Consider the following 25,050-nt stretch of genomic DNA (forward strand, 5'->3'; position numbering starts at 1 on the left):
AAGTAAAATACACAAATCTTGATAAATAATGTATTGCTAATGCTAATACATTTTCAGCATACATTTTACATTTAGTTGCATTTGGATTGTTTTTAAACAGTTCATATAAATGAAAACAGATTCTGGCCAGTGACACTTAACATTCTAAATTGACCAATAGATACTTAAAATAATAAAATAATAATCAGGTATATTATAAAATTATCACAAAAGTTTAGGATTGGTAAGATTTGTTTAAAAAAAGAAAATGTTATTCAGCAAGGATGAAAAAGAAACAATAAGACCTTCTGATTTTAATAAACATTAGATTAATTTTCTATTTATCAAAGAATCCTGAAAAATAACATTGTTTCCACAAATATATTAAGCACCAAATCAGCATAACAGAATGTTGTCTGAATTTTCATGAGACACTTAAGATTTAAACAGAAATTTCAGCTTTGCTATCACAGAAATAATCACATTTTAAAAATAATAAGAATGAAATAGAAAACAGATATTTAAAATTGTAACAATACTCTACATTACTGTTTTACTCCAATTTGACCAAATAAATGCAGTCTTAGTGAGCACAAGAGATTTCTTTCAAAAACATTAAATATCATATACCAATCATAAACTTTTGAATGGTAGTGCATGTAACTCCGGATTAATGAAAAAAAATGCACATCCTCAGATGAATGCAAAAAGGTGTTTCCTCATTCTTATGCATTGCTCCTGTCAGTGATGTCAGAATATTTTTGGAAACCACCCCTTGAACTAAAATACCAACTGTCCACTAGCCTGTGAAATTATTACTCAACATTTTCACTATTACCAGTCATTTCTTTCACATATTTGCCTCCTCCATATTTTCATTTACAGTATATATTACTAATTATATTATACCCATAATTACACTTCATTGTCAAAAATGTCATGTCTACCCATTTCTTTTTTTTTTTTGATCGACTTATAACCCATACAAGTTGCACTAATATTTGAGTTATTAACTGATTTTCCATTTTAATAATGTATGAGAACACAAGTCTTTTGAATATTTATTTTCCTTCAGGAAAATGTCTACATTCATACAGTCATTCAGGGTTGGCTGTATATTGCATCGAGGAAACACCCAAACTTAACATTTATACTTTCATCAAATCAATCAATTCAAATATATATAGAGAACTTTTTTAAAACAACCTTTTTTTGTTTCTAAAGTGCTGTACAAGCATAATCAAAGTAAAAAAAATTACACATAACAAAAATAAACAATAACACTAAATACATAAAAATAGCTCTCAAACGGAGTTAAATGCCAGAGCATAAAAATAAGTTTTAAGACTGGATTAAAAAAGAGCAAGTGTTGGGCCTGTCTACCATTTAGAGGCAAGTAATTTCAAAGCTTTGGGGTTGCAGCAGCAAAATGCCCCTTCACCCATGCTTTTTTCTTGTTCGAGGTACAACCAAAAGTAAGCGGACAACTGTATTAAATCAGACATTTTACATGCTGCAAGTCCATTTAATGAGTTATAAACTTAAACTAAAATCTTAAAAATAAATTCTAAAGCGAACAGGAAGCCAGTGAAGAGAAGCCAATATAGGTTTATTTTTTTTGCACTTGCATGTCCCTGTTAACAGACGAGCAGCAGCATTTTCTACCATCTGTAAATGTTTGAGAGAGGCTTGATTAATATTTACATAGAGGCTATTACAACAGTCAAGGCATGTTGAAATAAAAGCAAGTATGACCCTTTCTAAATCAGTAAAAGACAAAAAAGACTTGACTTTTGATAATCACCACAACTGAAAAAAAAAAGATTTAAATATGGAATAAATTGTTTTATCAAATTTAAAGTCACTGTCCATTATAGCTCCCAGGTTCCCTTTCGAAGAGAACTTCGACAATACATCATCGATGCTATGGGGAACGCCTCAGGTGTGACAGGTGTCTGAAATCAACTCACAGCAATCATGCTTACCGGCGACAGCTGTGAATCATCAGCCTGAATGATGAGCGTGCAACATGGATATATAAAAAGGGTGCCTTGAAACCACGCCAATATCCTTTTCGTCTTCAGGGACTGTTTTGTCTGATTTAAACGTCTGCTTACAGTGAAAATGAAACGCACATCTAAGGCAAGTCCTACAAATTTTGTGAAATGTGCTGACCCATGCCCAAGATATTTGTAGCCGGGTGACACTCACGAGATGTGTGTGCATTGTTTGGGTGAAGAGCACGCACAGGATGCTCTTGAGGGAGCATCCTGTGTAAATTGTGAGCATTTTCCTATGAGAACGCTCCGCTCTCGTCGGGCTTTCTTCTCGAGGGAAGAGAGTTCAGCATCTGGTCCTCGCGGATCGGGTCCTGCTCGTGCCGAGGCAGAGCAGCGACGTGCTTCATGGGGCTCCCAGATGGAGCTCGCTGACAGTCTCGAGAGGGGCGTTAACCTCTCGGGCGCGTCATCGTCTGACGAGAGTGAGCTGCAGGTGGAAGACGGAAACGATTCTTCTACTGATACTGCAGCGAGTGCTCTTTGGGGTGGGCAAGAGATGGCTGAGGAGGATGAATTTAGATCCTCAACCTTGTCAGCCATCCTGCCCCATGTACACAGAGTTGGTGGAAGTTATGGAGCATGCCACTGACAAACTTCAGTTGCCATGGCGGCGCACTCAGGGAGAGATCGTTGGTGGTCGTTTGGTTGATCGGTTTCTCCCTATACATAGACCACCAGCTCAGCAGAGCCTTCCATTCCTTCCTGATCTCCATTCAGAGATCGAGAGGGCATGGAAGAAACCGTACTCTGCCCATATTCATCGACATCAGCGGGGTAATTTCGCTGATGTTGAGGGGATCGGGGAGTATGGTTATGTGTCGATGCCACCCATTGACGAGACGTTTGCGAACTCGAATCTCGTACCTGGGCGGGTGTTGACACTAAAAGCTCCGACCCTGCCATCCAAGCCCCTTAAAACCACGGCTCACTTGAATGGCAGAGCGTACATGGCAGCAGGTCAGGCTGGTGCTGCCCTTCATACCATGGCAGTGCTCCAAGCCTACCAAGCTGACCTGCTGCAGGATCTCAACCTGGGGGCAGGGCTGTCCCCTGAGGCGGTCTCTGAGTTGCGCCGGACCACAGATTTATCTCTCCGGGCCACTAAACAGACTGCTGCCGCGCTCGGCCGATCGATGGTGGCGATGGTGGCCACGGACAGGCATCTGTGGCTCAACTTGGCTGATATCGGGGAGAAAGAAAAATCCCTTCTGTATACCGCTGAGATCCGGGCCCCAGCCCAGGCAGGCCGGAGGACCTGGTCCGTCTTGCTCTGAGGACCATAGACAGGACCAGAGGTCTAGTGTCGCCTCTCGTGCCCCCCCTCAATGGAGAAGTAGGATGCAGAGGAGGCGAGCCTCCCGCAAGAAGAGGGACTTAAGGGAGGTCATTCAGCACAAGCGCAGCAACGCTCTTTTAGGCATGTAAAGTGGTGGACCCCAGATTCATTGAGAACTCTCTGGCGAGTCTTCACTCCACACGCCGCAGGTGAACTTTGTGGTTTGTAAAATTCTGTGTGTATAACTAACACTGATTTGTATTTCTCTACAGACCTTGTTCCCTGTATAGACCTAGGGGGTCATTCTTAGAGGAGCAATTAAAGTATCCTTAGGGCCCTGAAGCCTCCCCCAGTTGGTGGCTAGAACGAATTAGGGAGAAGCTCAAAGAAGATTTGGCTTCTGTGCTGAGTATGTGATGGCCTTCCTGTCATAATATTTTATATGCGTGGTGGACCACCGCTCATTTGTTTAGCCTCAGGGCTATTAGCCACCCGGGGGGAGAGTAGTTGGTCTTCCTAAAAAAAAAAAAAAAAAAAAAAGGGAGAGCTTTTTTGCTTTAGGTTTAGACTGACGCTGACTGACAGATGTCCTGCCCATCAGTTTGTGACATTGGTATCCTGAGTACTCGCACCCCTGAGCTCTGTAAGGTTTCAGTAGGTTGAGTGTTTCACAGCCTATCAATCAAGTAGACTGTGGCTCCTCCGAGCCCTCAGGTAGATCTATCCTTGTAGGTTGGCCCTCACCCGCGCCGCCTCTGTAGCTGGCCTAGGCTATGCTAGGGATATTCGAGGCGTGTTGCTAAGTATAGCTGCCGCATTCAGAGTTCAGCCTCCTCCCTTAAATGGGAGTTGTTGGCCAAGGCTCGCCCCTTTCTCTGCATTTAGGAGTGATAGAGTAATGCAGGGTGGTAGCTGAGGTAGCTGGTAGCTGATCAGTCTGGCAGGGTTAGGCCATCTTTCGCTCTGTGAAGTGACAGTTCGTCAGACCCTGCTGAACAGAGATGTTTGGGCCTCTAGAGCTGGCTCCACTCAGCCCGTTGAGCTAATCGCTTGACCGATGGGTTGAAGTGGGTTGGCTTGCAATTTAGCCCCCCCGTTCCCCTAGGCTGGGCGCAGGACAAATCCCTGTCACCCTTTGGAACCACTTGCATTTAGTAGGTAGGCCCCTAATGGGCAGAATGGCGTATGTTGTACTCCCTGCTATAAGGGTATTGTTTTTTGCTGAGTACACTGCCTTTGGCTGTAGTAACAGTTTTCTGCCGCGAAGGCTGCACGGTTAGGTAGTAGGCCCCAGCAGGCCTCCTTGACCGGATAGCCCCCAAATAGGGCTCCTAGGCCAGCTCACCTTCGGTGGTTGGCCCTGGTAGTTCGGGCAGAAGGCTCACTGCCGAGTATTAGGCCTTAACAGACCTCCTCGGAGGTGGGTCACAACATTGTGGAACATACACTAGGACAAAACTATAGGAAAAGTTTTTTAATAGTATGGTTCCAGCAGTGTTCGGTAAAGTAGCAGAATAGACTCCCTATCAGCTAGTAGGCCTCTTCAGGCCTCCCTGAAGGTGGGCTCCCACATTTTGTGGTGGTCAGGTAGTAGGCTTTACTAGGCCTCCCAGAGGGTTTAATCCCACATACTGTGGTTACTAGGTGGCAGGCCACACAGGCCTCCCTGAAGCTGAATTCCCGTTTTCTTTTTTTTAACTGCCACGTAATAGGCCTCATAAGGCCTCCCTGAAGGCAAAGCCCCAAAGGCCGTCAACTGGACTGCCAGTCTGGCTCACTATCAGCTATGGTTTCCAGGTAGTAGGCCTCTCCAGGCTTCCCTGAAAGTAAGCTTTCCTGCACTGTTTATCAGGTAGTAGGCCTCACTAGGCCTCCCTGAAGTTGAGCTCCCACATACTGTGGTTGTCAGGTAGTAGGCCTCTCCGGGTCTCCCTGAGAGTAGTTTCACAGTGGTGCTGGGTTTTGTTAGCTAGTGGCCACTTACTTTCAGTTTAGCAGTCCTTATCAGGCAGCTACCGAAGGTGAGCTTGCACCCTGGCTCGGCTCAAGTTTTTATTCTCTGCTATGGGTTCCCTCCTGGACCCTCTTTATCTTGCTACAGCCTAGTTGCCTACCAGGTAGATCTTATGCTCCCCTCACTGAGGGTCAATATGAGTATGTGGTCTCCTGAGTCTGTTCAGTCGGTCATAGGCCTCTCATGAGGCCTCCCAGTTAGATCAGTTCTTAGGCCCTCACAGGCCTCCTCAGTGTTTTGAAACTCAAACACTGGGTAGATCAGTGGATCGAGTAGAGAAACTCCCCTCGCTGGCAAGGGTGGTAAAGCAATATGCTGAGTCATACTCTCCAGGATATCCCATCTCTGAGATCCGGGCCGAGTGGTTCACTGCCTGCTCCGCAGTTCCTCGGGCTGGATGCCTTTCTAAAGGCAAGTGTCCAGAGGCTCTGTCTTCAGACAGACAGGAAGTGGCCAGTCTGTAGTGTCTTATGTAGTGACACCAGGTCAGGCCTGTCTGGTGGCATTTCAGGTGGCACGTTCCCCTGAATAGTGACTGGCTGGGGTTCCCTAGCCACATTCCCTATAAGGGACCCCTTTTAAGAAGTTGAAGTTGTGGTCCTAGGCCCTTGAGCAGGCCCAGGTAGACCTTTGCATTTTTTTTATTTCGAGAACCGTTCATCCAATCGGCTTCACAAGGTAGTGCAGTGTTGCATTTGGTGCAATATAGATGGACACGCAAGACGCGACACATTCAGAATTAATTAACTTTTAGTAAACTACAATCAGAACAGCGCGAGCGGGAAGTGGCGCACCTCACGTGGGCAGGGCTTATGCTCCAAGAACGGACACTGCACTGCACTAGTGATATAAAACACACACACACACAGGTCTAATAAATTAAGCAAAACTTTTAAGGTAGTCTTATATTTTACAAATTGGCACAGTAAGGGTAGATTTAAATAAAAAAATGAAATTTAAATAAAGAAAAAATGAAATTTAAATAAAGAAAAAATGAAATTTTAAGAAAGAAAAAATGAAATTTAAAGAAAGAAAAAACAAAATTTAAATAAAGAAAAACTAAATTTAAATAAAGAAAAAACAAAATTTAAATTAAAGAAAAAAATTAATTTAAATAAAAAAAAACGAAATTTAAATTTAAAGTAAAAAATGAAATTTAAATTAAAGAAAAAACAATTTAAATTAAAGAAAAAACAATTTAAATTAAAGAAAAAACTAAATTGAAATAAAGAAAAAATGAAATTAAGTTAAATTAAAAATTAGATTAATTTAGATTAATAATAACGGGTAAAAATGCTAATACATTTTGTTTCTATTATTCTATTTTCCACAATGTCAAAGCAACAAAACACAAGCTCAGACATGCACTTCGGTACATACAAAGTCCGCTGTTCTGCACTCTAGCCAGAGAACACTCCCGTTGCTGTAACACGCGTCGGTTCTATTTCTAGCATGCACGCGTTTTCCGCATGGCTCGAGCGCGCCTGAGACGCGTGTCTCAGTGTGCAAACTCCAACTTGTTAAATGGGAGCCAAAATAAAAAACGGACACGCCACACAGCTGAGACACTCACACAGCCAGTGTGTCGCCGGCCTTATTTAAGGGAGAATGAGAACTGTTTCGCGGGGGATCCCAGATGTGCAAAAAAATAAAATAAAATAATAATAATATTCGAATGTCAAATTTTCAAATCGAATACCAACCCAACGAACGAATATTCGGGTTCGTTCCATATTTAATTATTTTTAAATCTAACGAGAAAAAAAGCTAATGAGGCACACATGTACAGCATTTCTAACATATTCTACTTATCAGTCCATTCTTCATTAAAACTACGGTTCTCTGAATCAACTTTTCGCTTAAGGCTCTTTGAGAGTGCCATTTTTTCATTTAAATATATTCAGAAGGCCTTTCTTCTAGTGTTCTCTACAAACTATGAGCTGCATGTGACAGTGATGGACAGCTTGACAGCCTCACAAATATAAAGCCTAAAATATCGCTATTGCCCCCTGGTGGCTCGCTGCAGTACAGGTAATATGTAAAAAAAAATTACAAATTTGGAATTAGAATTAGTATATCAAATAATAACATATTAGGATACAATTCGAATTGTATTTTATATTACGAGTGTCTGGCCCTTACAGTGTCTGCAGAGAAAAATTCTGGCCCTTTGACAAATATAGTTGATGACCCCTGCCGTAGGGAGTGCTGTCACTGACAGCCCAGTGTGACCTGAGGGTGAGTGGTTCTAGCATTCATTGAATTGCTGGTTCTGACAGTTGTCACTGCCATTGGGCATGCACTCCCTTTAGCATGGTGACGTGGGTATTTCGTTCCCCATAGCGTTGATGACGTATTGTCGAAGTTCCCTTCGAAAGGGAACATCTCAGGTTACCAATGTAACCTTTGTTCCCTGAGAACAGGGAACGAGACAATACGTCTGACTGCCATGCCTCAGGGTCTGCCTGCCAAACAGTCCCTTCAGACGAGAGGATATTGCCATGGTTTCAAGGCGCCCTTTTTATATATCCAGGTCGCATGCTCATCATTCAAGCTGATGATTCACAGCTGTAACCGGTCAGCATGATTGCTGTGAGTTGATATTTGATTTCAGACACCTCTCACACCTGATGCGTTCCCCATAGCGTTGATGACGTATTGTCTCGTTCTCTGTTCTCAGGGAACAAAGGTTACATTTGTAACCGGAGACGTTTTCAACATTTGGCTTCACATATGATTTTATAACACTTAAATCTAAGTCAAGGGGGTCACAGGTACTTCTGTTTTTTCTTCATTGAACGTAAAAAAATTTGAGGCAATCCAAGCCGTAACCTCCTCAAGATATAGAGTTTGCATCTTTCCATTTCAAAGGAAGATAAAATTGTGTATCGTCTGCATAACAATGAAATGAGATGCCGCATTTCCTAAAAATAGACCCTAACAGAAGTAGAAATAATGAAAATAAAATAGGACCAAGAATGGAACCCTGACAGACACCATACGAGATGGATGCAGAGGATGACATAAAAACCCCAAAACAGACTGAGAAACTTCTGTGAGATAAATAAGATCTAAACCACCTCAACACAGTTCCCCTAACTCCACACTAATGGATTTCCTGTGATCTCTCAGCTCATCAAAAACTCATGCAAACTAAAGCACCCAGAGACAGTCTAAAGAACACTCTTTAGTACAGTGAAGAAAATAATATACAGGTCCTTCTAAAAAAAATTGCATATTGTGATAAAGTTCATTATTTTCCATAATGTAATGATAAAAATTAAACTTTCATATATTTTAGATTCATTGCACACCACCTGAAATATTTCAGGTCTTTTATTGTTTTAATACAGATGATTTTGGAATACAGCTCACGAAAACCCAAAATGCCTGTCTCAAAAAATTAGCATATTTCATCCGACCAATAAAAGAAAAGTGTTTTTAATACAAAAAAAGTCAACCTTCAAATAATTATGTTCAGTTATGCACTTAATACTTGGTCGGGAATCCTTTTGCAGAAATGACTGCTTCAGTGTGGCGTGGCATGGAGGCAATCAGCCTGTGGCACTGCTGAGGTGTTATGGAGGCCCAGGATGCTTCGATAGCGGCCTTAAGCTCATCCAGAGTGTTGGGTCTTGCGTCTCTCAACTTTCTCTTCACAATATCCCACAGATTCTCTATGGGGTTCAGGTCAGGAGAGTTGGCAGGCCAATTGAGCACAGTAATACCATGGTCAGTAAACCATTTACCAGTGGTTTTGGCACTGTGAGCAGGTGAGGAAGATTCTCGTTGTGCAGCGTTTTTTGCCACACTTTTTCCTTCCCACAGACTTCCCACTGAGGTGCCTTGATACAGCACTCTGGGAACAGCCTATTCGTTCAGAAATTTCTTTCTGTGTCTTACCCTCTTGCTTGAGGGTGTCAATGATGGCCTTCTGTTCAGCAGTCTTACCCATGATTGCGGTTTTGAGTAATGAACCAGGCTGAGAGTTTTTAAAAGCCTCAGGAAACTTTTGCAGGTGTTTAGAGTTAATTAGTTGATTCAGATGATTAGATTAATAGCTTGTTTAGAGAACCTTTCCATGATATGCTAATTTTTCGAAATAGGAATTTTGGGTTTTCATGAGCTGTATGCTAAAATCATCAGTATTAAAATAATAAAAGACCTGAAATATTTCAGTTGGTGTGCAATGAATCTAAAATATATGAAAGTTTAATTTTTATCATTACATTATGGAAAATAATGAACTTTATCACAATATGCTAATTTCTTAAGAAGGACCTGTACAGTGTATGCTCTGTTGTATGACAACACTTTTGTCACTTTTTCACTGCAGGAATGTATTGGCAATTTTAGATTTTGTTAAACACATTGTTTTAAACATTTCCAAAAAAACACACTTAAATAAAACAAACATGCAATAGACCTGTGCACACTACTTTTTTAGGTAGATTGATGAAGTAATCTGTGATGTATTGTCCTAGTGCAAGCTGTTTCTTATGGTTTACTTATAAGATGTAAAATCAATCCACTAATCATCACTCATAAGACCCTTGATGAATCTCAATTGTCTCAATCTCATGTCTATGAGCCTGAGGAGAGTATAATAGACTATTACTTAGCCTTTTAAATATACTTTCATATACAACTGGCTTTAAAATTGACTCAAAGTTACACAGTAAAGGGCCACAATTACTTGAGTTAATAAATGTTAATTATTCATTTACATTTAGGATATTATCAGAAATTATGAAACAGGTCATACATGCACCTTGTACACGGAAGTTCAAATGTGTTGAAATCTTACAAGAATCTAAAGTCGCAAGGAATTTGTGTAAATAACCACAGCCATCTAAGGCATCAAGGAAAAGAATCAACATGCATCACTTTTACCACGTTTTTAAGTCAATGCCAGTAAAGACCTGGTCGTTTCTATGAACAAATATTCTATTAACCTAAAATATGTTTTTAATAAAGGGAGGACACATAACAAGAAACTCCACCTGCTTCAATGACAATAGAAGCCTTCCATCAAAATCATGACATTCATATTTGTGAAAACAGGACAGCACTACAGAGGACACTGTTCTTACGGCGACACACACAATAGTTAAGGTAATCCATTTATGATGTATTACAGGTCAACTGATTCAATGACTAAACCGAACTGATTTATTTGAGCACATAAAAAAATGACAGCTACACTACTGCTTATTATTTATTTTGCAATATGCATCTTTCTTGCAGTTTAAATAATTAGACTGAAAAGCACACAGTTCAAGCTTTTTAGTTAAAAGCTTTGCTTTGGTTTTTCATATATCAATATTCCTAGATCGAATCATCATAATTACCTGAATCATGCAGTATTGTACATTTTAAGGAGATAAATCAAACAAAAGAAATGTTATTATTTACTCACCCTCATGTAATTATAAATCTGCATGACATTTATTCTTCTGGGGTTTTTTTTTTCATATATTAAAAGTCAATTTGGGAAGTCAAATGACCAACCAATTTTAAAAAATATATATATCTTTTGTTGTTTTTTACAAAATACAACACACAGGTGTAAATCGGAAAATGTTCATCTTGGGTGAACTTATGGTTTAACTTCATAAACATACAAAATGCTGCGATGTGGCTTTTTCTATGTTGTTTATTCTCAAGCTTCAATAATATTGCATGTGTGTGATAAAAATTACAAATACACATCATGTCTGTTTTAGCAGAGATTCAACATCATCCAAATGAACAGCAGACGTAAATCAGGTATGTCTGAAATCTTTTAACAACAATTTTAAACAACGCAGACTGGCTGGAACCAGAATAGCCAAAGATTGGATTCTAAAATAATAATTTGTCTAATTAAAATTGTATTGAAAGAACGATTACAGATAGTGATAAGTGGTTCAATTCTGGTTATTTGTATGTACTCTTCTGCAACAGATTCAAATGCTTCATGTCACAATGAAGCAGCTGAGGAGGAGGAAGTGTACACAGGTTTCCTAATAAAGTCCCCTCCACCTAGACAGATAAAAAATACGGTATAACATTTGGATTCCACACAGAAATATCAGCAGTTTATATGTATCCATCTAAGACTTTTTATCATTCATTGCAGAAATCATGGAAGAAACGCTTCTTTGTGCTTTCAAAGACAAATGACAACTGCCATGAGCTGAAATACTACAAAAGCACTGAGAGAGACAAACCTATAAAATCTATACAAGCTTCCACGTAAGGCGAACGCTGCTGATTTCTTTTCACATAATCAAAAAAGGGTTAGTATTATGTAGGGATTTAATTCTATTTTCTGTGTAGCATCACAATGCTGCAAGTGCATCCTGAAGACAATCCAGCTCTTGATTGGATCTGTAAAGCCTTCAAGTGCTCTCCGGACACTGTGCTCTCCATGAAAGCAGAAAATCCAGGAGACAATGTCCCAAGAGAATTTTTCTTCATTGGGGACAGCAGGTTTGCTATGATTATTACCATTGCTGTACCATAATTCCCATACTTAGCAAAATGCTGCATTAAAAAAAAGCCCCTTTAGTGCTAATATATGGGATATGTTGTTTTCAGTAAGGATGTGGATAGCTGGTACACAGCTTTATCCAGGGCTACGAAGGTGAGATATTCTACTTTTTGCCTATGAGCTCAATAGCTTTAATTCAGTCATAATTCTCTTTCAAAAAATCATTAAACAATTAATTTAGTTTTTTATATATTAAATTGATTATTAAATATATTACAAGTTATAATTGTTAATCAAGGCAATTTCATTGGTCTTAAATAGTTCATTTTTCAAACTGTTTATAGAATAACAGAATTGAGCAACAAACTGAACCTCAGAGCACAACAGAATCCAACTACAATGACCAAAGTCCCTCTGACACCGAAGAGGTATAGTAATTCACAAACAATGCTTTAACATGGTTCTGTGTGACTTTAACTCAGTGGTCATAATTTTGCCTGAACGATTTCTGAATTGTACCTTTCAATAACTGCAGAATGAAGTTGATAGAAAACCCCCACTGCCCCCAAAGAAGAGGCCAGCATCTAAACATATCCCCACCCAGAACGGTCAGTGTAGCCAATCTCCCAGAAGCAGCACATCTGCAACACCGGTATGGCATAGTTAAACCCACAAACATACCCTTTCACTTATAAAACCAAACACTTGCACCATAATTCAATATAACCATACTCTATACCTTTGGTTCAGGTAAATCTGAAAGAAGAGGAACCACTGGATGAGAAAGTGGAAATTAATGAGGACAAGTCATCAGGGTATGATAAACTCTCATTATGTATTTAAATCTACTTTACCTCAACTGAACCTGTTAGTGCTTGTATAACCTTAAGTACCAAGTATGACTTTGCACAGTCATTTACAAATGTACTTTGTGGTCACACAAGTTTACCTTTAGATTTTTTTTAGACGCTAATTTTGAGCAAATGATAATTATTTGTTTTTCTCTCCAGGGAAAGCGTGACTGAAAACAGTCTGTTGGACTGTGTCACAAAAGCAATCAATGATATGAAGATACTACAAACATCCACTGAGTCAGATGGACAAAGGTAAAACAAATGTTCAACAGACTATCGCTAATTTACTGCTATTTGTCACAATTTCTACGTTTAGCGGGTCTAGAGAATAAAAAGCTTTGTGTAAAGCCTTAAGGGAATTTTTTTTATCTTAGCAGTCACAATGTATTATAAATATCCAAGAGTAATCTTGCCCAACTAGTTATTGTTATTTATATTACAAAGGAGAGTCAGAACTAATTTTGGAATCTGATACCAGAGACTTACAATACAGACCAAAAGTTTGGACACACCTTCTCATTCAAAGAGTTTTCTTTATTTTCATGACTATGAAAATTGTAGATTCACACTGAAGGCATCACACTATGAATTAACACGTGGAATTATATATGGAATTATATACATAACAAAAAAGTGTGAAACAACTGAAAATATGTCATATTCTAGGTTCTTCATAGTAGCCACCTTTTGCTTTGATTACTGCTTTGCACACTCTTGGCTTTCTCTTGATGAGCTTCAAGAGGTAGTCACCTGAAATGGTCTTCCAACAGTCTTGAAGGAGTTCCCCGAGAGATGCTTAGCACTTGTTGGCCCTTTTACCTTCTGTCTGCGGTCCAGCTCACCCCTAAACCATCTCAATTGGGTTCAGGTCCGGTGACTGTGGAGGCCAGGTCATCTGGCGCAGCACCCCATCACTCTCCTTCTTGGTCAAATAGCCCTTGATGCCTTCAGTGTGACTCTACAATTTTCATAGTCATGAAAATAAAGAAAACTCTTTGAATGAGAAGGTGTGTCCAAACTTTTGGCCTGTACTGTACATCATCATTTTACACTACATTTTGTAGTTAACAGTTTTTCAGTTAAAAAAATAAAAATAAATCAGCACCACAATAATGTCACAACGTATTGTCATCCTATATGGAATACAAGAAACCATTGCTAATAGTAAAAACACTAAAAACTCCACTAAGGCTCCAATTTCACAAGCCAAAAAAACCAGTTTCGCTGTCTACACGATAACACCGCAACCGGAGTTTCTGAAAATCTTCACCCTGGCAGGCGTTTTCAAAAATGTTCAGTTTAGGTGTTGCGTTTGCATGTGGACGAATGGCCAAACCGCGCAGAAAAAGCTGCGGTTTTAAAAATAACCGCATTCATGTGGAAAGGGCCTAAGCTCAACAGGTCAATTCCAGGCAAGAGGTGATCAGACCATCTGAAGAAGATCAGTTCAGTAGAAAACAATATCCTAAACTGCAGAATTTAGCTGTCAAACAAGTAGGGTTATGAAATTGTGGTTTTGAAATCTTAGTTACATTTTGAGTTACATGTTACATGTTTTCCATTCCTCAGTGAGACGCACAACCTTATCGAGAAGGAAATCTGCACAAGTCATCATGATACAAACATCTTGGTTATTTCAGAGGACGGAAAACCATGGTACGATTCTCAGATAAATTAAAAAACTTACTGGTAGTGTTGGGCTGAGCCCAGAAGCATCATGTCCTTATGCTCTCTGGTTCATGCAAAGTTGGTTGGATTAATTTTTGCTATTATTTTCCATCTCTTTTAGTGTATCTACATGCAGGGAGACTGAGATTGCTCCAATCCTTTGAATTCTGAACACTGCTGAGGACAAAAAGAAAAAAATCTCATACTGTGCTATGGTTCTTCTTTGGCTTTTTTTAGGCCTTTCAATTCTCTTAAAATCAATGTGAATTTTATTTTTATTTTTTTCCTCTATGGGGAATAGCACTGTGCTGGCAATCAGTAGTCAAACAGAATGAGTTAAAAGTGCTGTAATGTAGTATGACTTCTAGTCTCTCTTTTGGTGATTTCTGAAACGCTTCATTGGCATTTATGATTTGTTAGTGCAAGGTCGTAAACCCTGAAAGTACTGTTTTTCACACAACCCTGAAGGGCATACAGGCTGTCAACAGTAAAACAAGTAGCTCTTGTTTCCTTGTGTGCACTGAGACTCGCTGAGCTTTTGTGATTCTAAAAATCTATCACAGGAATGAAATTCTATACTTGTCATTTTGCAATACTCTGTACATCAGCAAGGTTGAGGCAATAGAAAAATTAAAACAAGTTTTAATAGAACTTTCCTTTAGCAGTAAATGAATGTTAGATAGGTTGAACAGATTTTTTTCTGATCATCTTAAAATACCTGTGAATCTGTGTACGGTCCTGAAATTGCATTTAACTGCAGTATGTTTTGTAGCCACATGGTGGCAGACTAACACAAACTGAAGTACATTAACTTGATCTTATATTATTATAACCTGAATTCTGATTGCTCCTGTTCAGCATATATTCACATCCAATTATGTTTGATTATATTACTTTAGCAAGGAATGTGTTTTTATAAACTGATCACTGAAACCTGTCAGGTTGGTAGGAAATAAAAAAAAAAAAATTTACATTTGAAATGTGGTTAAGATAGTATAATGTTATAAATGCATGTAAAACTAAAACTAATAAAAAACTGACATTGTTCAGCATGCAAATAACTTTTCTTATGAAAACATATCATGTACATAGATAAATAAGAAATAAAACAAGTTTAAAGTCGATAGAATTTATTTCCTTTAAAAACACTTCAATATATAAAATACTAAAATAAGAGGGCATATGTGGTCCATTCTTGCATTAGCCACCAGCAATGGGAGCCATTCCTAAAAGGCAATATTATTAACAATCAAAAAACAGCAGTTAAAAAAGCAGGCTGGAAGAATGACCAATTTCTTTTCCAAACGTGAGAGTCAGTCCAAATCGCTCTTCATTTGAAATGGTCCACTGAGTAATACTGGTCCGATCAATAAAGGCACCGTTTGTCTGTTTGGCCAAAGGTTGGATTGTGGATGTCATTTTACTTTATTGCCTTGAGTTTCTCAGGGCACATGATGTTGAGCTGAGGTTTTTGGGTTCAGTCTGCCACTCACGGAAGAAGCCCTCCATGGCTTTCCTGCTCCTCCAGCTGCCCACATTCACCGTGGGAAGGATCTTTTTCGGCTGCAGCCACTGCACAAAACGCTTCAGCTCAAGAAAACTGCTGTGCTCACTGTAGGGAATACCTAGAACAGATAAGTATAGAGTAGGAAAGTATTTCTCGAAATCTCTAAGCTGCTGGGAAAACCTAATTTTGTCCTGATCTACTTTCTCAAAAGACCAACCATGATTTCTGCTGCTTTAGCACAAGTCACACTTCGGTAGAGAGATGCATTGAGTTTGGGCTCCCGTGGGATCCGATGCAAATTTTGCAGGGGTGGGCAGTTTTACTTTTGCTGTGTGCGGTCAGAAAATTTTGCGGGAGACTCACGGGGAATGGTGGGATTTGGTGTGAAATAAAATGTCAACACATTAAGTTAAGACAATTAAAGCGGATGTTTACTTGACAAAAGCAAAGCAAGTCAAGTCAGACATCTGGAAAGTAGAAACAATTTTCAATTGTCATTGAAAAAACAAAAAGGGAAATAGTAAAACTGCTCAAATTGCGATAAACATCCAAAGTTTACATTTACAACGTACATGAATCTGGCATCTCTACTGAGGCGACACACCTATTTTCTAAGTTCTGTGTGTTTATTTAATAAATTAAAGTTATTATTTATATATATAGTGCTTTGGCTTATTTACTTTTACCTGTTTGTTAACAGTTAAACGGCTTGTTTAGTTAATTGTTTGGTGCATGTGTATCATGCAGTATGTTTAAAAACTGAGGTTTCGCAAGTTGCGTTTTTTTTATTTAATGATTACCGGTAATGTTTTATAAATGCGAATAAAAAAATACCCAATGTTTTTGTCATGTGTAGTGCTTTGATTTAGCATCACTTCATCTTGTTTCATGTTAACAGCCTGCTATTCTGGAGGTGAACTTGAACGAATATTAGGTCTAATTATTGTGTATCTAGTGTACATTTTTCACAAGCTCTGAGAGAAAGTCCTTGGGAGTGGAACACGCATGTCGCAGGAGCGGGTTTATGAAACACTCTAGCCTTTTGTATAATTATTTCACAAATTATATAGTGTGTTTGTGTTAAGTAACAAGCACAAATTAATTCCCCATTAATTAACCCATTAATTCCCATGTTGGATATCTAAGATTCCAGTGGAGCTTGTGAAATTAGATGCGTCTACTGCTTGAGGCAGCACCTGGTGATATTAAGAAATTAAAACCATGGGCTTGCAAAACCTGACATCTTGAGTTTTTCCTCTGGGTCAAAACACATCTGCTGATTCTGTTAATACAGGGCATGCTGTTCTTAGCCTGAAACGACATTCAGCATTTCTAACAACTGCAGGAAGGGAGAAAAAAAAATCAATATAATGTAATTACATTCCACATAAGAAACCATTAGATATAATCTTGTCAGTTAGTGGAACAGAATGCAATTCATCTTATTAAGAAATGCATGGTGTGACATATATCAATAAAAAAAAAAAAACGTTTTCTGCATTTTTGTTTTATTGGTAGAGACCAGCATTAAGCAAAATGGAGACAACCTGGTAAAATGTCATAAAACTGTCTACCCTAGTTGCAAGCAAATGGAGCAATATGATATGGTTTTATTGGCTTTTTCAAACATCTTACTTTGATTTTGATTTAAAAGGATGACAAAAATACAAACTCATTTTGCCTCAGGCTCTTAAAGTGACCAGACAAAATAGAGGGTATTTTTCCCTCTTATAAAATCAAAACGCAAATACAACATTTCAGAAACCACACAAATTGGTGTACATCTGCTTCCCTTGATTAGGGTTTGTTTGGACTTGCAATTTCAGTTTCAAGTGAAGCGACCCAATTTTCTAAAAATATTAGAAGTAAATGTAGCCCTATATATGCGCCACTGGCTGATTTTGCAGAAAACCTTTCCTGTTAATGTCCGCATCCCAGACAGTCTCAGATATTTCAATTGTATTAAATGTTGTGAAATAATGAATGCGGTAAGTAATAATTATTTAAGTGTTCCTTTAGCTCAATTGGTAGAGCTTTGCTTAACAAGCATAAGGTTGGGGGTTCGATTCCCCGGGAGCACATGATAGATAAAAATTGATAGCCTGAATGCACTGCAAGTCGCTTTGGATAAAAGCATCTGCTAAATGCATGAATTAAATCCTTTATAAATCTAGAGTTACACATACCATAGATCAGAGGTGGGTAGTAACGAGTTACATTTACTTCGTTACATTTACTTGAGTAATTTTTCGGGGTAACGAATACTTTTCGGAGTATATTTAAAGATGGGTACTTTATACTCTTACTTGAGTACATTTTTTGGGAAAAATCTGTACTTTTACTTCGTTACTGTGGGCGACGCCCCTCTCGTTACTTTATCTTAATGCAATAAATGCTTCAGTTTATTCCAAACGCGCCGTCTACTTTTCTCTGGACAATGAGCGATGCCCATTCGCGAATGATTCATTCTTTTGAGTCAACTCTGTTCAAAGGCTTGATCAAACCAATTGGCAAACGAGTGAATTGGTTCATGAATCAGTTTGATTGAGTCGTTCAGTTCCATGCTGCACGCGCTGAGCTCTGAAGCGGTTCACTCAGAGTTGTAACGTATAAGAATATTAGCAGCGTTGAAAACGGGGCTATGGAACTGCACTGAATTGAAATCAAATCTGCAAAGGCTATTATTTGCTTGCGATGGAGATCCTTATTAGATGAACGCGTGTGCTGTCTACTGTTTAACAGGTAATAACTTGGGCTACATTCGATTACAGTACACGATACCACTGTGACATTAGTTTGTTGTACGTGTGTGGCTTATAACAGGTTGAATGCAGCTTCCAAAAGACAAAGAATAGCCGATTAAGATTTTATTAATTTTAATACAATCACACCAGTGCGAGTACGTTCAGCAAGTCATATCATCAGCTGCTAAATTCAGATCTGTGATCGCTTGCTGGCGCTGAGCCAGAGACAGACGCGTTTTTACAGCGCTGCGCATTAACCAATCACACACGGTTCTGTTGAGCTTTTGAATGCAATCAGGCCAATCAGAGGTGTTCGGATGAGTCATCGCTGAAATGCCGGTGCTTCCTTCACTCGCTCACTGAATGGAGACCTCTTTCTGGCGAATTCTCTCGTCAGAAACAACAAAGTGCAGATGTGTGTACTAATCTATAATTAAGATATTGATTTCACAGTGTTAACAGTTTCAGTGATTTTAATGGTAGTTTCTGAGAGTGAATGAAATCTAGACTGTCAGTGAAAATTATGTTTAATAATGTAAATGTTATTTGCTCTCTTTCTGAACAATGAAAGATTAGTAGCAATATTTATATCACATTAACTTTCAATGTTAAATTCACATTTAAAATAAAGTCAGTCGTATTAAAATATGTTATGGCATGATACCTATATTTGTTACTTAAATAAACAGACAGGGTTTTATAATAAATTACATAAATTGGATTAAAGGCTGATGAAATATATACATTTATACACACACACATACATTACATACATTTTTTGTCTATATATCTATATAAAAAAAGTCTCCGTATATATGACCCAAAGTAACTAGTAACTAACTACTTGAGTAGATTTTTTATCCGATACTCTTTTACTCTTACTCAAGTAACTATTCAAGACTAGTACTTTTACTTTTACTTGAGTAAATATTTCTAGAATTACTTTTACTTTTACTTGAGTAAAGTTTTTGGGTACTCTACCCACCTCTGCCATAGATACTGATGTTCTCTTGAGTCTGAGGCTGGATGTCTTCCACCCTTACAGTTTGGTTGAAGGTCCACCCTGTGGGCTTGAACGCCACTAGCTGGTCATACTGCCTGGAGAACTTATTCAAGTGTGTCCGCAGGTTCTGTACAGTTCAGAAAAAACTTTTGGTCAAGAAAAATCCTTCCGGTCATAAAGATTTAGGCTGATTAGCTTAAACGGTTGCTCATTTTTAGTTAATTTTAATAAATATGCTTGCAAATGCAATAAGTGTAAACATAAATCTACTTATTGAGAAGTTTTGGGATGGTAAGTTTCTAAGAAATTAATACCTTATTCTTTTTTTGAAAAGAATGCGTTCAATTGATCAAAAGTAACAGCAAAGACATTTATAACCTTAAAAAAGATTTCCATTTCAAATAAAGGACATTTCAATGTGGTTGCTAAAGAAAATGTGGTGGAATCTACATTGCCCTGAAATTTTTCCTCGTTCCTGTCAGGGCCATTTAAACTCCTTTCTCATTGGGAACAACTCTGAAACTGCTTTGAATAAACCTCTACATTGGCATGGGTGAGAAAAGTTGCTTATAATGGTTCAAGGCACATCATATAACTAATCTTTATTATCTGCAACGGTCTCATTAGAATTTACTTTCAGTCAGACTCAATCAGTGCTACCACTGCCAGAACTGCTGCGCTGGCATTTGGTCTCTATAATTAGAATCATTTTACAATTTATTTTCCTCCCGCATTAGCATAAACGCGCTGTCAAGGAAAATTAAAGATAACACTGAACGCTGCATGAATTTTAAACTATAAACTGAATAAGTAAACATAGCTTCTTTGATTGTGTTTAGCAAGCTATTTTTACACACTCATGAACTCAACAGCAAAATTTGCAGATGACAAAAATTGCACTGCATAATTTAGAACTTACAGATTATGACAAATAAGCTGCAGAAGTTTTAAATGTTGTTCAACTCACTTTGAAATTGAGCTGCATCATGGGAAGTACATGCACCTGGGCCGCCCGCCAGTCTGTAGTGATGCGTTGGCCAATCTCCTCTGAATCCAGACAGCACATGGCGTTATACTTATCCTTGGACAAACACACCTTAGAGCCCAACACTTCTGATACAGCTAGAGGAACAGGTGGGACAGGTAAAAAAAAAAATATATAAATAAAAAAATAATAAAAAAAGGGTTTTTATTTCTCTATATAGACAAGAAGGAACTAATGAAAATTGGTCTATTGGGATTTGAAAACTAGCAGCAATCCGTATGCTAAATATTCATAGCTTTAAAAGTAAATGGGTGCAGGACATTAACCATGGATGTATTCATTAAAATGAACAGGAAGCCAGACAAACTGGAACAAGAACATAATTTCAAAGTCAAGTTAGGACAGCATCTGCAAACCTCTTTTTTAAACCGTTTTATTTTATATGAGCCTCATTCACGGGTGAGTATGACGGTCACGGATAATAGAGAAGTGAACAATCTATCCTTTCAGGAGCAAATGAAGTAGCACAAGGTCTACGAGAGGTCTGGACAAAGCAGGACAAGATTGCTCACTGACCTAGAAAAACCTTCTCTTTCCCAACTGCGTAGGTGCCACAAACCACAAGTGTACGAGGGTTCAGTGTGACCTGTTCGAAAGCAGTGTTTACGGCAAAGGTGATGACTTCCTGTTGAGTGGGAAACGTATACTCAGGACTGCAGTACCTACGGAGAAAGTACGTTTTATTTGTTTTAACCTCAACCCTATAATCCATCTCAGTTTATGCAATTAAAGATTAACGCAGCACCAAAAAGTAACTTTATTTGTAGGGAACTCACGTGGTGTCCAGATAGAGGGTCTGTATCCTGAGACCCTGCAGCTCTGGGTAGCGCTCCATGGACGGATCAGCCCGGAAGTCACCTGTGTGGAGTACCGTCTGGCCATCTGGCAGAACAAATAGCAACATGGCTGCCCCGGGACAGCTGGGGGGAAAAACAGTCATAGTAATTAAGGCCTTGTCATTCTGTATGAACATAGGGATCCTTGATTAAGTAATAAAATTGGCTTCAAATGTTCATTAGTTAGTGGATACACTCACTGATTAGCATCCAGGAGAGTGACCTTCACTCCTTGCACCACACACTCGGTGTTCATTGGGAGAACATGAACATACTGCTCACCCACCTTCAGCTTGCTCTTCACCAGGTTTCCAGTTATCTGCCATGATTATGAACACCAGTTAGTCATGAAATCCAAGATTCAGTCAAGAGCAAATCCTCCCTGACACCATCGAGGAAAGCAGAAAATTTTGCTCCAAAACGGTATGACCTACTAAAACACAGTGAAATAGTGTTTTTTTTTTTTTTTGAGTGTATGTATACAAAAGTCAATGGTCTTCAAAGATGTTTGGCTCCCAATGCTCTTTTGTATTTCAAAGATTAAATAAATTAAAGTTTGTAAGAACATGAGGGTGATTAAATAATAACAGTATTTTTATTTTTGAGTTAACCATCCCTTTAGTTTCTTGGGAGGGAACTGTGAAGGTTAGACAATTTCTACATGGTTTATTCAACTATTAAGAGCTAGGAAAATCCTGCTTTCATTATTCTTAAATTGCAATGAGGTTGGGATACATACTTTGTTACAGTAGATGGGTAAAACCGAGTCTTTTTTCAAGCCACCGTAGTGGTCCGAGTGGAAGTGAGTGAGAAAGTAAGCTGTGACACCTTCAACAACCCCATACTGAAAAGCATCCACAGCAAAACCAGTTCCTAAACAGAGAGAAAGCATATTATATTCTTCAAAGCACATTCGACTAAAACAAGCTAAACAATAAGAGTTATTATGAAAGTAAATTAATAAAGACACATCCAGTACAATAAAGTACAATAAAGCTCTAGACCAAAAGTGTAAATTCTTATGCAAATCTTAAAAACTGGTCTTAAGTAGGTCAAAACAAAAGCATTAAAGCGGTCCACAAACCAGGAATTTTCTTGTAGAATGGACACCGCTTGGGTTCCTGGGGACCTCCATCTGTTGCTCTTCCTCTGTTCCATCTTTTCTGCCTCTCTGCCCCCACTCCTCGCTTTCCTTGTGTTTGCGTGGGCCGAGTCGTACCATCTTCTGCAGCAGGCGAGACACTGGACACTTCAGATGGAGCTTTGCTCTTCCTACGCCTTCTACCCTGGAGCTTAGCGTCTTCCCCCTGAGCTTCTGAAATCCTTGCTCTCCTAGACCCTTGCTGATCGGTCTCTCTGACCGTTGCCTTCACTTCCTCCTCAGCCTTTTTTTCTTTCAATGGCTTCAAGCCAAAAAACACCCCAATGTCAGTTTGCTTTAATCCAGAGGGACCTGCCTTAGTCTGAGTTCTCCTAGGAGCCATAGACGGTGTTTTCTGAGTTGGGGTTGTTTGGGTGGAAGACAACTCTTGGTTTATGAAACTGTTGGTATGTACAGGATTAGATATGCGCTCCCGAAGACACTCTAATACCACACTTTGAGGCGACTGCTGGGAGTTTGGATTTGTTGCGGATTCTTTTCCTATTGATCGAGGTCCATGCCGAAATGTTCCATCAGAAACACCTGTGGAGCTGGAAGTAGTCAGGTGATCATTGGGTGCTAACGATGTGTGCAGTTTCTCACAGGTGTCTAATGAGTTTTTGTGTGGTCCATGTTCCATGCTCCCTGTCTCATATTGGTCCAGCATATTATACAACAGATCATCATCTTCATCGCTGAACAGTTTAAGAGAATCATCATCATCAACCTCATTTTCATTTTCCTGCAGTGCAGTACTGGGAGTCTCCATATTAGTTTTTTGAGTTCTGTGCTCCTGATCCAAATTTGGAAGTTCAGAGAGTGGGGAGTAGGAGATATAATCATCATCATTACATGCAAAGAGCTCGGCTTTAACTTCATTAGTCTGTGTTTGAACAGCATTGTCAAAACAATGTGCTTTAACTGGAGTTGAATTCTTCATTCTAGATTCCTGTGAGGAATTCTGGGATTGAGAGCTTCTGACGGAGGGAGACCAACCTTTCTTTTTCTTGATATCTTCAGTATTAGGGGAGCGCAAAAGCAGCAGAGCGTTACTCTGGGTGGGAGTTCCCTTTGGTCCATCACCAGGAGATGAACTTTGGCTGGATGAAGCAGATACATTCACAGTGCTGTCCACTGAGCTCTCTGTACCAGATGCTGGTGCAACATTATTAACGGACTTCAAGCTGAAGTCTGAGATGGCTTGGGTTGTGCAGTCATTTAGCGCTCGACTCTCAGCGAGTAGAGAGTGGCTGTATCTCTTGTAGTGATTGGGAATGAAGGACGTACAATGAAGACCATCTGGACATTCTGTAACATTAGAGACAGAGACATGTTTTGTTTTTTTTTCTAAATGGTTATACAATAAATTTTCTTGAAAATATTCCACATTAAAGAGATAAGAGCATGTTACTAATGATGGGTTCCTCAAACCTTATAATCAGTTAATTTTCTAGTTGTGGATACTACATTCAATAAATATTAAAGTAAAAGACATGATTCATTTAAAAAAAATCCATTAGCCAATTTATTTATTTTCAGTTTCATAACTGTGTTCAAAAATCTCATTTTCTAGCTGTCTATATTTAACAGTGGCGTATAATTAACATGTGAATTAAATCTATAGAAAATGAACATTTACATTTTCAGCTATTTAAATAACAAACCTGTAGAGGAAATTATGTTGTTGAATCTGGTGTGTTAGACAACAGAATGACTGTTGACTTCTCAAATTAATTCATGAAAAACATTACCTTTACAGTTGTCACTGGGGTTATCTAAGCATTCTGCAACGTGCCATTGTTGAGACTGAACCACCAAGAGGGAAAATGGCATTTGGCAGACAGGACAGAAGCCTCCTGACTGAGGGTCTTTTTCCTGGACATCCTCCTGAGAAAGTGTCACATGATTCACGTCCAGGGATCCTGAGTTCACCGTGTTAACAGGAGCATTATTGCCATTCTGGTCTAAACCAGTGTGTGTTTCAGCACTGTTGACTTCTGTTTTTTGCACTGATGTCCCAGGATTGCTATCTTTTCTCCTCTTTGTCCCATATTCTCTTCTTGTCTGTGATTTGCAGCTTCGTTTTTTGGTTTTCTTAAGAGGCTTATAATCCCAGATTTCACTCTCAGAGCCGTGCTGTGACATTTGTAAACATGAACAGATTCTACTGGTTTGTTCTGAACGAAGCTGTTTTGTAACATCACATTCATGTTCTCTTAAAGACAAAAAGCGCGACCGCAGCACAAATTCGACCGTATCATTCAGAAACTCACCCCGAGGGCAAAAATCCTTAAGAAAGACGTATTCTGTAAAAGTATTTTAATAAAAACCGTTGTTATTAGATAATCCAGACAAGGATCTTTCATCATTACTGTCTCTTACCGCCAATGTTGAAAGCGTATTTATTTTCACATTGGTGTTCGCATATTCCATAATACAAATCATATC

General features: G+C 38.9%; 2 protein-coding genes across 4 annotated transcripts; one reads left to right on the forward strand and one right to left on the reverse strand.

The window, feature by feature from the left end:
* Positions 1–11,144: 11,144 nt before the first annotated feature.
* dclre1a (DNA cross-link repair 1A (PSO2 homolog, S. cerevisiae)) lies at positions 11,145–24,973 on the reverse strand. 3 transcript variants are annotated; one of them, XM_052570846.1, is made up of 9 exons: positions 24,354–24,973; positions 22,546–23,910; positions 22,201–22,334; positions 21,662–21,780; positions 21,402–21,545; positions 21,142–21,287; positions 20,548–20,702; positions 19,563–19,707; positions 11,145–11,347 (listed from the first exon to the last, which is right to left on the reverse strand). In XM_052570846.1, the coding sequence occupies exons 1-9, from the start codon at positions 24,745–24,747 to the stop codon at positions 11,292–11,294; spliced, it is 2,658 nt and encodes an 885-aa protein (XP_052426806.1). In that variant the 5' UTR covers positions 24,748–24,973; the 3' UTR covers positions 11,145–11,291. The 3 variants fall into 3 exon arrangements, with proteins under 3 accessions (XP_052426806.1, XP_052426805.1, XP_052426804.1); XM_052570845.1 differs by lacking the exon at positions 11,145–11,347 and adding an exon at positions 15,440–15,951 and having other exon boundaries at positions 19,569–19,707; XM_052570844.1 differs by lacking the exon at positions 11,145–11,347 and adding an exon at positions 15,440–15,951.
* LOC127969137 (uncharacterized) lies at positions 11,657–15,356 on the forward strand. Its single transcript, XM_052570849.1, has 8 exons — positions 11,657–11,803; positions 11,912–11,957; positions 12,149–12,232; positions 12,340–12,456; positions 12,555–12,619; positions 12,815–12,910; positions 14,228–14,314; positions 14,448–15,356. The coding sequence occupies exons 1-8, from the start codon at positions 11,658–11,660 to the stop codon at positions 14,488–14,490; spliced, it is 684 nt and encodes a 227-aa protein (XP_052426809.1). The 5' UTR covers position 11,657; the 3' UTR covers positions 14,491–15,356.
* Positions 24,974–25,050: the final 77 nt, after the last annotated feature.

Source organism: Carassius gibelio, chromosome B12 (assembly GCF_023724105.1).
Source record: "Carassius gibelio isolate Cgi1373 ecotype wild population from Czech Republic chromosome B12, carGib1.2-hapl.c, whole genome shotgun sequence".
In the NCBI taxonomy this organism is placed as follows: domain Eukaryota; kingdom Metazoa; phylum Chordata; class Actinopteri; order Cypriniformes; family Cyprinidae; genus Carassius; species Carassius gibelio.

What these genes read in the sequence shown, in the direction of transcription:
- LOC127969137 (XM_052570849.1), top strand. Translation starts at nt 11,658, where the DNA reads ATGCTGCAAGTGCATCCTGAAGACAATCCAGCTCTTGATTGGATCTGT. An exon ending in CTTTATCCAGGGCTACGAAG is followed by an intron (nt 11,958 to 12,148) that starts GTGAGATATTCT and finishes AACTGTTTATAG; the next exon opens with AATAACAGAATTGAGCAACA. An exon ending in ACTGAGTCAGATGGACAAAG is followed by an intron (nt 12,911 to 14,227) that starts GTAAAACAAATG and finishes TCCATTCCTCAG; the next exon opens with TGAGACGCACAACCTTATCG.
- dclre1a (XM_052570844.1), bottom strand. Translation starts at nt 24,747, where the DNA reads ATGTCACAGCACGGCTCTGAGAGTGAAATCTGGGATTATAAGCCTCTT. An exon ending in ACCCTCTATCTGGACACCAC is followed by an intron (nt 21,288 to 21,401) that starts GTGAGTTCCCTA and finishes CTTTCTCCGTAG; the next exon opens with GTACTGCAGTCCTGAGTATA. An exon ending in CATCAGTATCTATGGCAGAG is followed by an intron (nt 15,952 to 19,562) that starts GTGGGTAGAGTA and finishes TATCTGTTCTAG; the next exon opens with GTATTCCCTACAGTGAGCAC.